General features: G+C 45.4%; 1 protein-coding gene across 1 annotated transcript in view; it reads right to left on the bottom strand.

Annotated features, from left to right (window-relative positions):
* Positions 1-48: 48 nt before the first annotated feature.
* Positions 49-14,598, bottom strand: part of LOC311350680 (NLR family CARD domain-containing protein 3-like) — a 132,159-nt gene continuing 117,609 nt past the window's right edge. The window contains 9 exon segments of the mRNA XM_084470744.1: positions 49-234; positions 237-506; positions 509-610; positions 5,428-5,474; positions 5,906-6,079; positions 6,511-6,684; positions 12,045-13,845; positions 14,125-14,350; positions 14,535-14,598. Of these exon segments, the coding sequence (XP_084326870.1) occupies positions 59-234; positions 237-506; positions 509-610; positions 5,428-5,474; positions 5,906-6,079; positions 6,511-6,684; positions 12,045-13,845; positions 14,125-14,350; positions 14,535-14,598 (3,034 nt within the window). The 3' untranslated portion in view covers positions 49-58.

The following is a 14,598-nucleotide window of genomic DNA, read 5'->3' as shown; positions in this document are numbered from 1 at the left end:
TGTGTGTGTGTGTGTGTGTGTGTGTGTGTGTGTGTTTGTGTGTGTGTGTGTGTGTGTGTCAATACAACTGACTCAGAGAGACTGAGATACCATAAGTCAAAAACCCAAACCCAGACAGGAGGTCCTCCTGGGTGAAGGAGGTCCTGAAGGTGTGGATGTGTGTCAGTGTGTCTGAGGACCCTCCTCCACCTGGGGACACTCTGTAGAAGGACAGAGTGCCAGCAGGCCGGTCAGATACACTCCTACTCTGGTAGAGCCAGCGGGGGGGAGACGGATGGAGGTTGATATATTGTTGTGCTTGGCAGAGTAACGGTCATCATAACAATAAAGAAACCAGGACTTGTTGTTCCCTCCAATCCTGCTGTCATCACCATTTCCTCTCCTTGTGATTCCTCTGTATGTCACTCCTACAGCAACACCTCCTTCCCTCTCTACCTCCCAGTAACAGCGACCAGTCAGAGCCTCTCTTCCCAACACCTGGTGCCAGCCGTCAAATCTCTCTGGTCATCAGGATGCTGCTGCTCTTTATCCCGCGTCCCCTTTCTGTTGTCCTCAGACAGAGAGAGTTCTCTGCAGACTGTGTTTGGGTCCAGTGTGAGTTCACAGGCATCTGAGGGGAGAACAAGACACCGTTACCAGGGCCGGTTCTACACTGAATTGTGCCCTAGGAGAGACTCCGCCCGAGACCCCCCCCCCCCCGCGCGATCGGGATTGTTGACGGGGGGACAGTGAGGGGGGATCACAGGGTTGTTGACGGAGGGGGGGGCGATCACAGGGTTGTTGACGGGGGGGGGGGGGGGGGGGGGGGGGGGCGATCAGGGTTGTTGATGGGGCGGGGGGGGCGATCACAGGGTTGTTGACCGGGGGGGGGGGGGGGGGGGCGATCAGGGTTGTTGACGGGGGGGGGGGGGGGGGCGATCACGGTTGTTGACGGGAGGGCGCGCAATCTGGATTGTTGACGGGGGGATCGGGATTGTTTCATTTGGGAGCCCCCAACACATTTTGCCTTTTGCTTCTCAAAGGAAAGCTAGCGTCCATATGAGAGAAAATAATAACTGATGACCACAAAGCACTGCACACACACACACACACACACACACACACACACACACACACACACACACACACACACACACACACAGTCCCGCGGTCACACATCCAAGCAACTCATAGGAACTAGGTCTTAAAGAGGTCTTATTTCTCAACAAGTAAACATAGCATATGAGTTCCAGAAAACATGTTTTTGAAGCTGTTTGCTGGAAATAGCTTCTGGGAAACAAAATCTCTCCTACCGCTATTCCCCTCTGTTTCAGTCCCTTCACAATGTGCTGTTTCTGGTGTCTGTAGCCTTCATGCAAATGAGCTGCTGTCCATTGACCAATCAGCTGTCAGAGTGAACCACAGCATGGAGGAGAAGTGATTGTTGCCGTTTGCAGACTCCCTGAGCTCTATATCTATATAATATAATAATAATAATACATTATATAATATATAGGTATCTATATAATATATCTAACATCAGGGCCAAAAGCTATGTGTGCCTCTGATGATATTATGAATCATAAAGACTGCGTCTGACGTCTCTGGTACTTCCACAACAAGTAAAGACTCGTAGTGGGGGTTATCTCGGCCATGGTTCAGAAGAATTGGGGGAAAGGGACTTTGACTCTCTGAAGTCCGGATTGAACCGCGACATGGAGGAGAAAGGGATTGTGCTCCCGGAGCTGAGCTGCCGGACTGCCGCCGAAGCTCCCCCGCCGTACTCCCGGAGCGGGGCTGCCGGACTGCCGCCGGAGTTCTGGCGGCAGTCCGGGAGCTCCGGCGGGGGAGCTTCTCCCTGCCAGGCGGTCACATCTATTTCTGTATGGAATCTCCCTGCTTCTGAAATGCGCGGACATCTCCGCCCAGCGCTCGTCCGCTGGTCCAGGTCCACAAAATCGTATCTATACTCTGATTGGTGGGGAAGTGGGTGGTAATATGCAAATGTACCCCCCCCCCCCCTCCTGCGTAGGAGGGGGCGCCGAAACTGACTCACTCGTTTGGTAACTGTAGGCGGGGTACTTTCAGAAATGCATATCTCACTCAAAAAAGCATGTACAGACTTATTTCAAAGTTTGTATGCGTGTGGCAGCACCAGAGACCCAAAACAACAGCCCAAATCCCAGGAAAAGTGTTGTTTTCATAATACGTCCCCTTTAACACACTCACTGTTAGAGTAGCTCTACTAATAACATGCGGTATGGTAGCGTTTAAATGGCGGCTATTGTGACACGGTTTCAGTATCGGTATACCGTACTGCGACACTATGAGGGGCTGTTCCGTTATTATAGGGCAGACTAAAGGGCTCTTTATGGTTCCACGTCGACGCAACGACCCCGCAGACGCTTCCACGCAGTCCTGAACCTTTCTGGTCCTGCGTCGGGTTTTAGTGAGCGGACCAATCACAGCCCTTGCGGCTGCGTCGCCTCGACGGAAGGTTACAATTTTTGGGAGGCACACGTCAGGCCCTCGCGGTGGACGCAAGGAGGGTCCGCAAGGACATAAGGGGTCCGTCACCCCCTTGCGTTGCGTGAACGTGGGACCATAACCAGCCCTTAACAGTCCTCCGCTCTCTGTTCCCTACAGGCTGCTTGTTCCCGCCGCCGTCCTGATTGTGGGCGGGGCATCGGATATTGTCGTTATTATTATATCCTACCTTATCTCCTAAACAATGTAAGACCTTCCTTGTGTTTCCCTGAATGAAAAGCACTCGGGGCGTCCTGTCTGGGCCTTAGATCTACTAAAGCACTGGTCCTGTCTGGGCCTTAGATCTACTAAAGCACTGGTCCTGTCTGGGCCTTAGATCTACTAAAGCACTGGTCCTGTCTGGGCCTTAGATCTACTAAAGCACTGGTCCTGTCTGGGCCTTAGATCTACTAAATGGGATGGGGGGGGGGGGGGGGGGGGTCCTCGCTGGGCGGCCCTCACACGTAGCATCGGAGCTACAAATCATATCGGGTTAAAAATCATTTTGGCGGGTGTTCATAAAAACTTACTTTACGCCAGTTTGGCCGGTGATGCATGAGGCAATCTCAGAGCCACTCTACACGGCATTTCAGAATGTTAGTAAACAATAGCCGTAAGGACACTTCAGAATGTTAGTAAACAATAGCCGTGAGGACACTTCAGAATGTTAGTAAACAATAGCCGTAAGGACACTTCAGAATGTTAGTAAACAATAGCCGTAAGGACACTTCAGAATGTTAGTAAACAATAGCCGTAAGGACACTTCAGAATGTTAGTAAACAATAGCCGTAAGGACACTTCAGAATGTTAGTAAACAATAGCCGTAAGGACACTTCAGAATGTTAGTAAACAATAGCCGTAAGGACACTTCAGAATGTTAGTAAACAATAGCCGTAAGGACACTTCAGAATGTTAGTAAACAATAGCCGTAAGGACACTTCAGAATGTTAGTAAACAATAGCCGTAAGGACACTTCAGAATGTTAGTAAACAATAGCCGTAAGGACACTTCCGGGTGGCAGAACGCGAGCGGCTGCCACTGACCTGAAGCCATCCAGCCGGCTACTGTGAACATAGTTACATAGATAAAACCATTGTTGATCTGGAGTTGAAACGATGACGTAAACAATATTAATATAATATAATATAAGTTATATTTATATATATTAATGAGACGTCCTGTAGCACCCCGCAAGAAGAAAATCATTCATTCAAGCCATTGACTCTGTTTTCTGGATCGCTCTGCCCTGGTCAAATGACATGGAAGGGTTTGTTTACTAGTGGTGCCATCGGAGAACGCTTCGGCTTTTGCCACCCGGAAGAACGAATTGTGACGTCATGGTGAATTGTCGTACTGTTCTCGCTCCCTGGGCAGTACTGACTACATTTCCCATGAGCACTGTGGTGATGCTACGTGATGTTGTGTGGGGCGCGCCCCACTGGTGGGGAATAGAGACGTGCAGGTGGGGCGCGACAAACGGGAGGAAGTGTCACTGAAAACTCCATGTTTCTTATGGTAGGAGCGAAAGCTTGACAGTAGGGCTGGGCGATATGGGCCAAAAGTCATATCTCCTATTTTCAAGCAGAATGTCGATATAAGATATATATCAATATTTGTTCATACAATAAAATAGGTGCCGTCACCGCGCTCCAACTGGTCGTTCTATATCGGGGGCGCCGCGTCGCTGTGCTCGTTAACCTGCCTTGCCGATTGCAACTCAATCCTAAATTTGGGTGTAGGCCAGGGTAGCTAAACATTTTAAAATGAGTCCGTCAAAAACAGTCGGAGCAGAGGCAGAGCGGAGTGGAGAGAGATGAGCAGAGCAGAGTCCTGCACGCCTCTTATTTGCAAACCCGCACCCGTCCTTACCCGCAAAACTTAAAACCACATCCGACCCGTGTTCCGACAGTAGCGCAAATGACATTCCGCACCCGACCAGACCCGCTATAAATTGATACCAACTCCCGACCCGCACCAAAAGGAAAATCAGACATATAAGATGGAACGCCGGGGAATTACACTAGTGGTGTTTGGTGTGGTGCTTTAGATTGCCGTGCAAAAAAGCACATCATCCACTGTGGACGGTTTTAGTTGATTCCTCCGCTCCTGAATAGGCATCAGATCCAGCACCGGAGAAGTCTCGCTCTTCTTTCTTTCAGCTGCACTTTTATTTTCTCTATTTTTGAACTTGATGCAAGTTATAACACAGCTACACTTTTATTTTCTCTATTGTTGAACTTGCTGTTATTTGATGTTATTTAGTTAGAATTTAGATACAACATGATGTAACTTGATGTTACTTCAATAAGTTTGGAAATGTTAAGCTTGGCGTATTTCATTAGCATTGTGTTGGGGTGATGGGGGCAGGTGGGGCTTGAAAATCCCCCCTTGTCCAAAGTGGGGGGTGACCGAAAGTTTGAGAACCACCGCGTTAAACTAAACGCGGCGGTGGTTGGTTGGACAGACGTCTGGGGGCGAGAAGGGGAAGGAGGCAGGGGATGAGATTGAGAATATCAACAACAAATATCAACAAAAAATCTGGCTAGTGGAAATTCTGATTGGCTGGTAACTTTAGAAAGTTACCAGCCCAATTGGCTGGTAATCAAAAAAGTTAATTTCGAACCCTGCACACGGGGGTCAAACTCGCACACGTTTCAGCCCTCGTACGGCTGGCCGCTCACGGTTAACATTTCTTAATACTGCGTAACATTCACTAGGAAGCAAATATCAAAGGAGAACGAAATATAGATTATTGTAGAATATAATTATTATACATCAACAGTTTGATGAAGGTGATGTCCACCATCATCTTCATTCCCAGGATGATTTGACTGAACCGACGTCACCTCCTGCTGTGTGGATGGACTTTCCATCTCTATAGTTAGTGTGTGTTGAGATGAATCAAACTAAACAGACACTTACATCTCTGTGGAGCTGGTTTCATCCTCCACTCTCCACCGTGCTCCACACTGGGGAGACAAAGAGAGAGCAGCATGTTGTCTTTAGACAGGGAAACATTATTCACATGTTAACAAAGAGAGAGCAGCGTGTTGTCTTTAGACAGGGAAACATTATTCACATGTTAACAAAGAGAGAGCAGCATGTTGTCTTTAGACAGGGAAACATTATTCACATGTTAACAAAGAGAGAGCAGGATGTTGTCTTTAGACAGGGAAACATTATTCACATGTTAACAAAGAGAGAGCAGCATTTTGTCTTTAGACAGGGAAACATTATTCACATGTTAACAAAGAGAGAGCATTTTGTCTCCAAAAACTGAAACATTACAATAACTGTTGTTTCTAGATGAGAGCACATTATCTAGTAATATAACGGTAACATGTTCCACTGATCCTTGTAGGAGACATTGTCCCTGAGTGGTGAGCTGTCCTCTCCATACCTGAGAGTGTCCAGTCTCCAGCGTGGATCCTCCAGTCCAGCAGAGAGCAGCGCAGCTCCTGAGTCTCCTGGGTGATTGTAGCTCAGGTCCAGCTCTCTCAGATGGGAGGGGTTGGAGCTCAGAGCTGAGGCCAGAGAAGCACAGCCTTCTTGTGTGACCAGGCAGTAAGACAACCTACACACACACACACACACACACACACACACACACACACACACACACACACACACACACACACGTTCAACACATGCTGAACCATTGTGTAAAAATGTCTTGATAACAGGGAACAGACCAGTGTAAATGTATTGGCGAGAGTGAACAGCTATTCAGTCTATGGTCAGAACGTCCAAAATAATTTCCCAAAAATCCAAAAATGTAACGAAGAACTTTAACTTCAACAATAATTTACACACTGAATAACTGAATAATATAACATAAGTCTCATTATATCAACAAAAATGGCGACTTGAAATCGGTCAAATGTCTTCTGATATGGAACATTGTGGCGTAACTGTTTGCACATTATGTAAAACTGCCATTGTAATTATTAATACATTTCATACCACAATTAGTTTAATTGTTTTTGCACATTGACTAAAACTGACCTGAGAGTTTCCAGTGTACAGTGTGGACTCCCCAGTCCAGCAGAGAGCAGCTTCACTCCTGAATCCTGCAGATCATTGGTACTCAGGTCCAGCTCTCTCAGACTAGAGGAGTTGGAGCTGAGAACTGAGGCAAGAGCTTCACAGCATCTCTCTGACAGATGGCAGCCAGTCAGCCTTTAAACAATATGCAGTTGTTAATTAGTTGTTAATTATACATAAATTATACATCTATAATGTTTTATGAATGATGAAACAACTGGAAAATGTGTCTTCAAAGAAACTTTTTAAGAAGAGTCTGTTATTCTACTTTAGGGCTCTACACTCACACAAACAGACAGGAACATGTTACTCTTGAGAACATTTTAACAGACAGTTAAACTACTGTCTATTAAGAATATTCACACAACTAACCCTAGTTTAATATGTAATTTAAGACATTTTTAATGTATACAATCATCGCTAGATCGTTGTTTCACACTAACAGTCAGTACCTCGTCCCTGGTCCCTCCTAGTGTCTACATTGTTGAGTCCTTGGGCTCCGTCTCTCGCCCTAACAATCTCCTCCCTGTACAGTGTCACCGACCCCTCCCCTGTCTGACTACCCTCCTGTCACCGACCCCTCCCCTGTCTGACTACCCTCCTGTCACCGACCCCTCCCCTGTCTGACTACCCTCCTGTCACCGACCCCTCCCCTGTCTGACTACCCTCCTGTCACCGACCCCTCCCCTGTCTGACTACCCTCTACCTTCAAGCCCCAAGTCCCTCCTTTACATATTTGTGTCCCTCAGTAAAGACCCTTTGATTTACTGTCTGTCAGCCTCACTCTGTGTGAGCATTTGGGTCCACTCGCTCTACTTCCCCTTAACAGCTGCTCAGACGGAGCTTCACAGAGGAGGGGGGTGCCCCTCGGTCGTGACGTCAGACTTCCTCTGTAAAGGTCTGACGTCACGTAAAGAACGCCACCTGCGTTCAGCAGGGTGGAACGTTCACGGCGTGTTTTGGGGAGAATGGCAAAAACATAGGATTTTACCCCTTTTCTCTCTAAATTGGGGACTTATTTCAGTAACAGTGATACAATGGCATGGATTACTATATTGAAGATCATATGAAACATATTAAGACTTGTTAAATAACAAAAACAGCACATTTATTTTTGCCATGAAATCTTATCTCAGAATTCTGAGATGATTAACACAGTAATTCAGAAAAACAAGAGCAGATTATTATTCCATAAAAACTCAGAATTCAGAGTTAATTATGTCACTAATTCAGAAAAACAAGAACAGAATTCATTTTCTCAAGTGAATTTCCAAGTATTTTAGGTGGCATGCATACAATGATTACGTCTAGGCTTGTGACAACTACTACACTATTTAAGAATCAGCTGAATGTCTGCTGATAGTAAAATGTTATTATGCACTTTAAGTAAACTGACCTGAGAGTTTCCAGTGTACAGTGTGGACTCCCCAGTCCAGCAGAGAGCAGCTTCACTCCTGAATCCTGCAGATCATTAGTACTCAGGTCCAGCTCTCTCAGACTAGAGGAGTTGGAGCTGAGAACTGAGGCCAGAGCTTCACAGCATCTCTCTGACAGATCACAGCCAGTCAGCCTTCACACACAATAAAGTGAAAAAAAAGGTAACAGATATAAATCAAACATAATTTATTGTTTTTTATGAAATGATTAAATAATAAAAGTTTAACTTGCCTAAACTTTTGGAATGTGAATCCAAAGTTAAAATGTGTCTGATAAATGTTATCTGTGCATAAAATGTGTCTTCAGAGAACCCTTTTATGCTGATTCTGTTACTCTACTTTACTAATTATAAACTATCACTTTCTTGTTACAGTCATTAGTAGACATATGATTAGTAGACATACAGTCATTAGTAGACATATGTAAGTGGCATATGTAATGTACAGTTTGCACATTATGTGAAACTGACCTTAGAGTTTCCAGTGTACAGTGTGGACTCCCCAGTCCAGCAGAGAGCAGCTTCACTGCTGAATCCTGCAGATCATTGGTACTCAGGTCCAGCTCTCTCAGACTAGAGGAGTTGGAGCTGAGAACTGAGGCAAGAGCTTCACAGCATCTCTCTGACAGATGGCAGCCAGTCAGCCTTTAAACAATATGCAGTTGTTTTAATTATACATAAATTATACATCTATAATGTTTTATGAATGATGAAACAACTGAAAAACGTGTCTTCAAAGAAACTTTTTAAGAAGTCTGTTATTCTACTTTAGGGCTCTACACTCACACAAACAGACAGGAACATGTTACTCTTCAGAACATTTTTAACAGACAGTTAAACTACTCTCTATTAAAAATATTCACACAACTAACCCCAGTTGAATATGTAATTTAAGACATTTTTAATGTATACAATCATCGCTAGATCGTTGTTTCACACTTAACAGTCAGTACCTCGTCCCTGGTCCCTCCTAATGTCTACATTGTTGAGTCCTTGGGCTCCGTCACTCGCCCTAACAATCTCCTCCCTGTACAGTGTCACCGACCCCTCCCCTGTCTGACTACCCTCCTGTCACCGACCCCTCCCCTGTCTGACTACCCTCCTGTCACCGACCCCTCCCCTGTCTGACTACCCTCCTGTCACCGACCCCTCCCCTGTCTGACTACCCTCCTGTCACCGACCCCTCCCCTGTCTGACTACCCTCCTGTCACCGACCCCTCCCCTGTCTGACTACCCTCCTGTCACCGACCCCTCCCCTGTCTGACTACCCTCCTGTCACCGACCCCTCCCCTGTCTGACTACCCTCCAGCCTTCAAGCCCCAAGTCCCTCCTTTACATATTTGTGTCCCTCAGTAAAGACCCTTTGATTTACTGTCTGTCAGCCTCACTCTGTGTGAGCATTTGGGTCCACTCGCTCTACTTCCCCTTAACAGCTGCTCAGACAGAGCTTCACAGAGGAGGGGGGTGCCCCTCGGTCGTGACGTCAGACTTCCTCGGTAAAGGTCTGACGTCACGTAAAGAACGCCACCTGCGTTCAGCAGGGTGGAATGTTCACGGCGTGTTTTGGGGAGAATGGCAAAATCATAGGATTTTAGCCCTTTTCTCTCTAAATTGGGGACATACTTCAGTAACAGTGATACAATGGCATGGATTACTATAAGATCCTATAAAACATATAAAAACTTGTTAAATCACAAAAACAGCACATTTATTTTTGCCATGAAATCTTATCTCAGAATTCTGAGATAATTAACACAGTAATTCAGAAAAAAAATACAGGCTTATTATTCCATAAAAACTCAGAATTCTGAGTTAATTATGTCATTAATTCAGAAAATCAAGAACAGAATTCATTTTCTCAAGTGAATTTTCAAGTATGTCAGGTGGCATGCATACAATGATTACGTCTAAGCTTGTGACAACTACTACACTATTTAAGAATCAGCTGAATGTCTGCTGATAGTAAAATGTTATTATGCACAGTGACTAAAACTGACCTGAGAGTTTCCAGTGTACAGTGTGGACTCCCCAGTCCAGCAGAGAGCAGCTTCACTCCTGAATCCTGCAGATCATTGTTACTCAGGTCCAGCTCTCTCAGACTAGAGGAGTTGGAGCTGAGAACTGAGGCCAGAGCTTCACAGCATCTCTCTGACAGATGGCAGCCAGTCAGCCTTTAAACAATATGCAGTTGTTTTAATTATACATCAATTATACATCTATAATGTTTTATGAATGATGAAACAACTGGAAAACGTGTCTTCAAAGAAACTTTTTAAGAAGAGTCTGTTATTCTACTTTAGGGCTCTACACTCACACAAACAGACAGGAACATGTTACTCTTCAGAACATTTTTAACAGACAGTTAAACTACTGTCTATTAAAAATATTCACACAACTAACCCTAGTTTAATATGTAATTTAAGACATTTTAAATGTATACAATCATCGTTAGATCGTTGTTTCACACTTAACAGTCAGTACCTCGTCCCTGGTCCCTCCTAGTGTCTACATCGTTGAGTCCTTGTGCTCCGTCGCTCGCCCTAACAATCCCCTCCCTGTACAGTGTCACCGACCCCTCCCCTGTCTGACTACCCTCCTGTCACCGACCCCTCCCCTGTCTGACTACCCTCCTGTCACTGACCCCTCCCCTGTCTGACTACCCTCCTGTCACCGACCCCTCCCCTGTCTGACTACCCTCCTGTCACTGACCCCTCCCCTGTCTGACTACCCTCCTGTCACTGACCCCTCCCCTGTCTGACTACCCTCCTGTCACTGACCCCTCCCCTGTCTGACTACCCTCCTGTCACTGACCCCTCCCCTGTCTGACTACCCTCCTGTCACCGACCCCTCCCCTGTCTGACTACCCTCCTGTCACCGACCCCTCCCCTGTCTGACTACCCTCCAGCCTTCAAGCCCCAAGTCCCTCCTTTACATATTTGTGTCCCTCAGTAAAGACCCTTTGATTTACTGTCTGTCAGCCTCACTCTGTGTGAGCATTTGGGTCCACTCGCTCTACTTCCCCTTAACAGCTGCTCAGACGGAGCTTCACAGAGGAGGGGGGTGCCCCTCAGTCGTGACGTCAGACTTCCTCTGTAAAGGTCTGACGTCTTATTTCAGTAACAGTGATACAATGGCATGGATTACTATAAGATCATATGAAACATATTAAAACTTGTTAAATCACAAAAACAGCACATTTATTTTTGCCATGAAAAGAATTCTGAGAAAATTAACACAGTAATTCAGAAAAAAAGAGCGGATTATTATTCCATAAAAACTCAGAATTCAGAGTTAATTATGTCATTAATTCAGAAAAACAAGAGCAGAATTCATTTTCTCAAGTGAATTTCCAAGTATTTTAGGTGGTATGCATACAATGATTACGTCTAGGCTTGTGACAACTACTACACTATTTAAGAATAAGCTGAATGTCTGCTGATAGTAAAATGTTATTATGCACAATAAGTAAACTGACCTGAGAGTTTCCAGTGTACAGTGTGGACTCCCCAGTCCAGCAGAGAGCAGCTTCACTCCTGAATCCTGCAGATCATTGTTACTCAGGTCCAGCTCTCTCAGACTAGAGGAGTTAGAGCTGAGAACTGAGGCCAGATCTTCACAGCAGCTCTCTGACAGATGGCAGCCATTCAGCCTTCACACAAAATAAAGAGACAGGATCATGTTACTCTTCAGAACTGATATCACTTTTAACATTTATAAAAATAAAAACAATCTTTGTACCATAGAACTATGTCTCTGTATACTTACATTTGTGTGATTATATTTGTTATGCCTGGACCAACATACATGTATTGTAGATGTTTATATTATTCTAGTATTATTGTGTTGCATGTGTTGTAATACAAGGTCTTAGAACACATACAGAAATGTTTTGTATATTATTATAACCTTTAACTTCTAGTATTATGTGCATTGTGTTGTGTATTGTACATGTGTGCATGTTATTAATGAACCTACATAGATGGTTTGTATATTATTACAACTTATATACTAGTAGTATGTATACTGTGTTGTGTATTGTAATACATGTTAGTGAACCTACAGATATGTTTTGGAGGCTTTGGCCACTGGCAGCAGCCTCAGAAGACCCTCCTCTGAAGCAGAGTATTTCTTCAGGTCAAACACGTCCAGCTCCTCTTCTGATGATAGTAAGATGAAGACCAGAGCTGACCATTGAGCAGGGAAGAGAGACTCTCTGGAGAGACTTCCTGATGTCAGGTACCGTTGGATCTCCTCCACTAGAGAACGGTCGTTCAGCTCATTCAGACAGTAGAACAGATTGATGCTTCTCTCTGGAGAGAGATCTCTACCTATCCTCTTCTTGATGTAAGACCCTGTATTCGGATTGGTCTGTGAGCTACTTCCTGTCTGTCCCAGCAGGCCTCGTAGGAGATTCTGATTGGTCTCCAGAGAGAGGCCCAGGAGGAAGCGAAGGAACAAGTCCAGGTGTCCGTTCTCACTCTGTAAGGCCTTGTCCACAGTCTTCTCATAGAAGAGATCATATTTATTTCTAATAAGAGAAGAACACCTGGAGGTTGGTTGTTTTTCTGAGATCAGATTGACACCAGTGTCGATGAAGGTCTTAAAGACATAAAGGGCAGCCAGAAACTCCTGGATGCTCAGATGGACAAAGCAGAACACCTTGTCCTGGTACAGCCCACACTCCTCTTTAAAGATCTGGGTGAACACTCCTGAGTACTCTGAGGCTGCTCTGATATCGATGCCACACTCTGCCAGGTCTGCCTCGTAGAAGATCAGGTTTCCTTTCTCCAACTGGTTAAAAGCCAGTTTTCCCAGAGAACCAATGATCTCCCTGCTCTCTGAACTCCAGTGTGGATCTGTTTCAGCTCGACCATGATACTTCCTGTCCCCCTGTATGGACTGAACCCTCAGGAAGTGGCTGTACATCTGAGTCATGGTCTTGGGCATCTCTTCCTCTCCATGGGTTGTTTTGAAGAAGTCCTCCAGAACTGTAGCCGTGATCCAACAGAAGACTGGGATATGACACATTATGTAGAGGCTTCGTGATGTCTTAACGTGGGAGATGATTCTGCTGGCCAGCTTCTCTTCTCTGAATCTCTTCCTGAAGTACTCCTCCTTCTGTGGGTCGGTGAACCCTCTCACCTCTGTCACCATGTCAACACACTCAGCAGGGATCTGATTGGCTGCTGCAGGGCGTGCTGTTATCCAGATGCGAGCGGAGGGAAGCAGGTTCCCCCTGATGAGGTTTGTCAGCAGCACGTCCACCGAGGTGGACTCTGTGACATCAGTACAGATCGGGTTGTTCTGGAAATCCAAAGGAAGTCGACACTCATCCAGACCATCCAAGATGAAGACAACTTGGAACCGGTCGTATCTGCAGATTCCTGCTTCTTTGGTTTCAATAAAGAAGTGATGAAGAAGTTCCACCAAGCTAAACCTTTTATCTCTCAGTAAATTCAGCTCTCTGAAAGTGATTGGAAATGTGAAGTGTATGTCATGGTTGGTTTTGCCTTCAGCCCAGTCCAGAGTGAACTTGTGTGTTAAGATGGTTTTACCAATGCCGGCCACTCCAGTTGTCATTGTTGTTCTGATTGGTTGATCCTTTCCAGGTAAGGGTTTAAAGATGTCTTCACATCTGATTGGTGTTTCCTCTCTGGCTGGTTTCCTGGAAGCTGTTTCAATCAGTCTGACCTCATGTTCCTTGTTGACCTCTCCACTGCCTCCCTCTGTGATGTAGAGCTCTGTGTAGATCTCATTCAGAGGTCTTGACTCTCCTGCTTTAGCGATTCCCTCAAACACACACTGGGTCTTCTCCTTCAGATAAGCCTTGATCTTATGTTGGCACTCAGCAGCAACTTTTTCTAAATTAAATGACAAAAGAAGAAAGTATACAAACTATCAAAAATTGTTGATGTCAAATTATCAAAATATGACTGCCCTTTTTTTAACCAACAGTCATTTACTGCTGTTTAAAAAAAGAGCATATTCAAAATAAGTTTTCAAAATAAGGATATCTCCCTAATCATTTTTCAAAATAAGAGTATATTCCTGATCTGTTTTCAAAGTAAGAGTATCTTACTGTATCTTACTGATCCAAAAAAGTATCTTCGTAATCTCTTCTAAAAATAAGAGTATCTTACTGCTCCTCAGTAAGTCGGCCATCTCCTCCAGCTTCAACTGCTTCATGCAGAGCAGTGTGATGTCTAGCACTCCCTCTCTGGCGCGCCTCCTCTGCTCCTCTTCCTCACCATCCACCTCCTCCTCCTCCCTCTGGCTCTCTGAGCATTGTGGGTAATCTGGGAAGAGAACTCTCCAGAGCTTCTCCACCTCCTTGTCTAGAAAAGCGTGTGCATTCTCCTTGATCCGCTGGAACAGAACAAACGTCAATGAGAACTTTACTGTGAACTAACTGAGGACAACAGAAGCGTCTGTCCTGGATTCACATCCTGCTGGTCTGAAGAGGGAAGCCTGGAGACCGTTAGCTCCAGGAGAGATGTTGGTCACATGTCATTCATGACTGAACTCAGTGTCTCAGTGCTCATTTACACACCTTCAACTCTGTGTGCTGCTGCTGTACAGACGGACCACTGGGAACCTTTGACCTCCTCTGGTGT

The sequence above is a fragment of the Micromesistius poutassou genome (genome assembly GCF_964030765.1).
Source record: "Micromesistius poutassou genome assembly, chromosome: 7".
NCBI lineage: Eukaryota > Metazoa > Chordata > Actinopteri > Gadiformes > Gadidae > Micromesistius > Micromesistius poutassou.
This window is presented reverse-complemented; position numbering and strand designations above follow the sequence as displayed.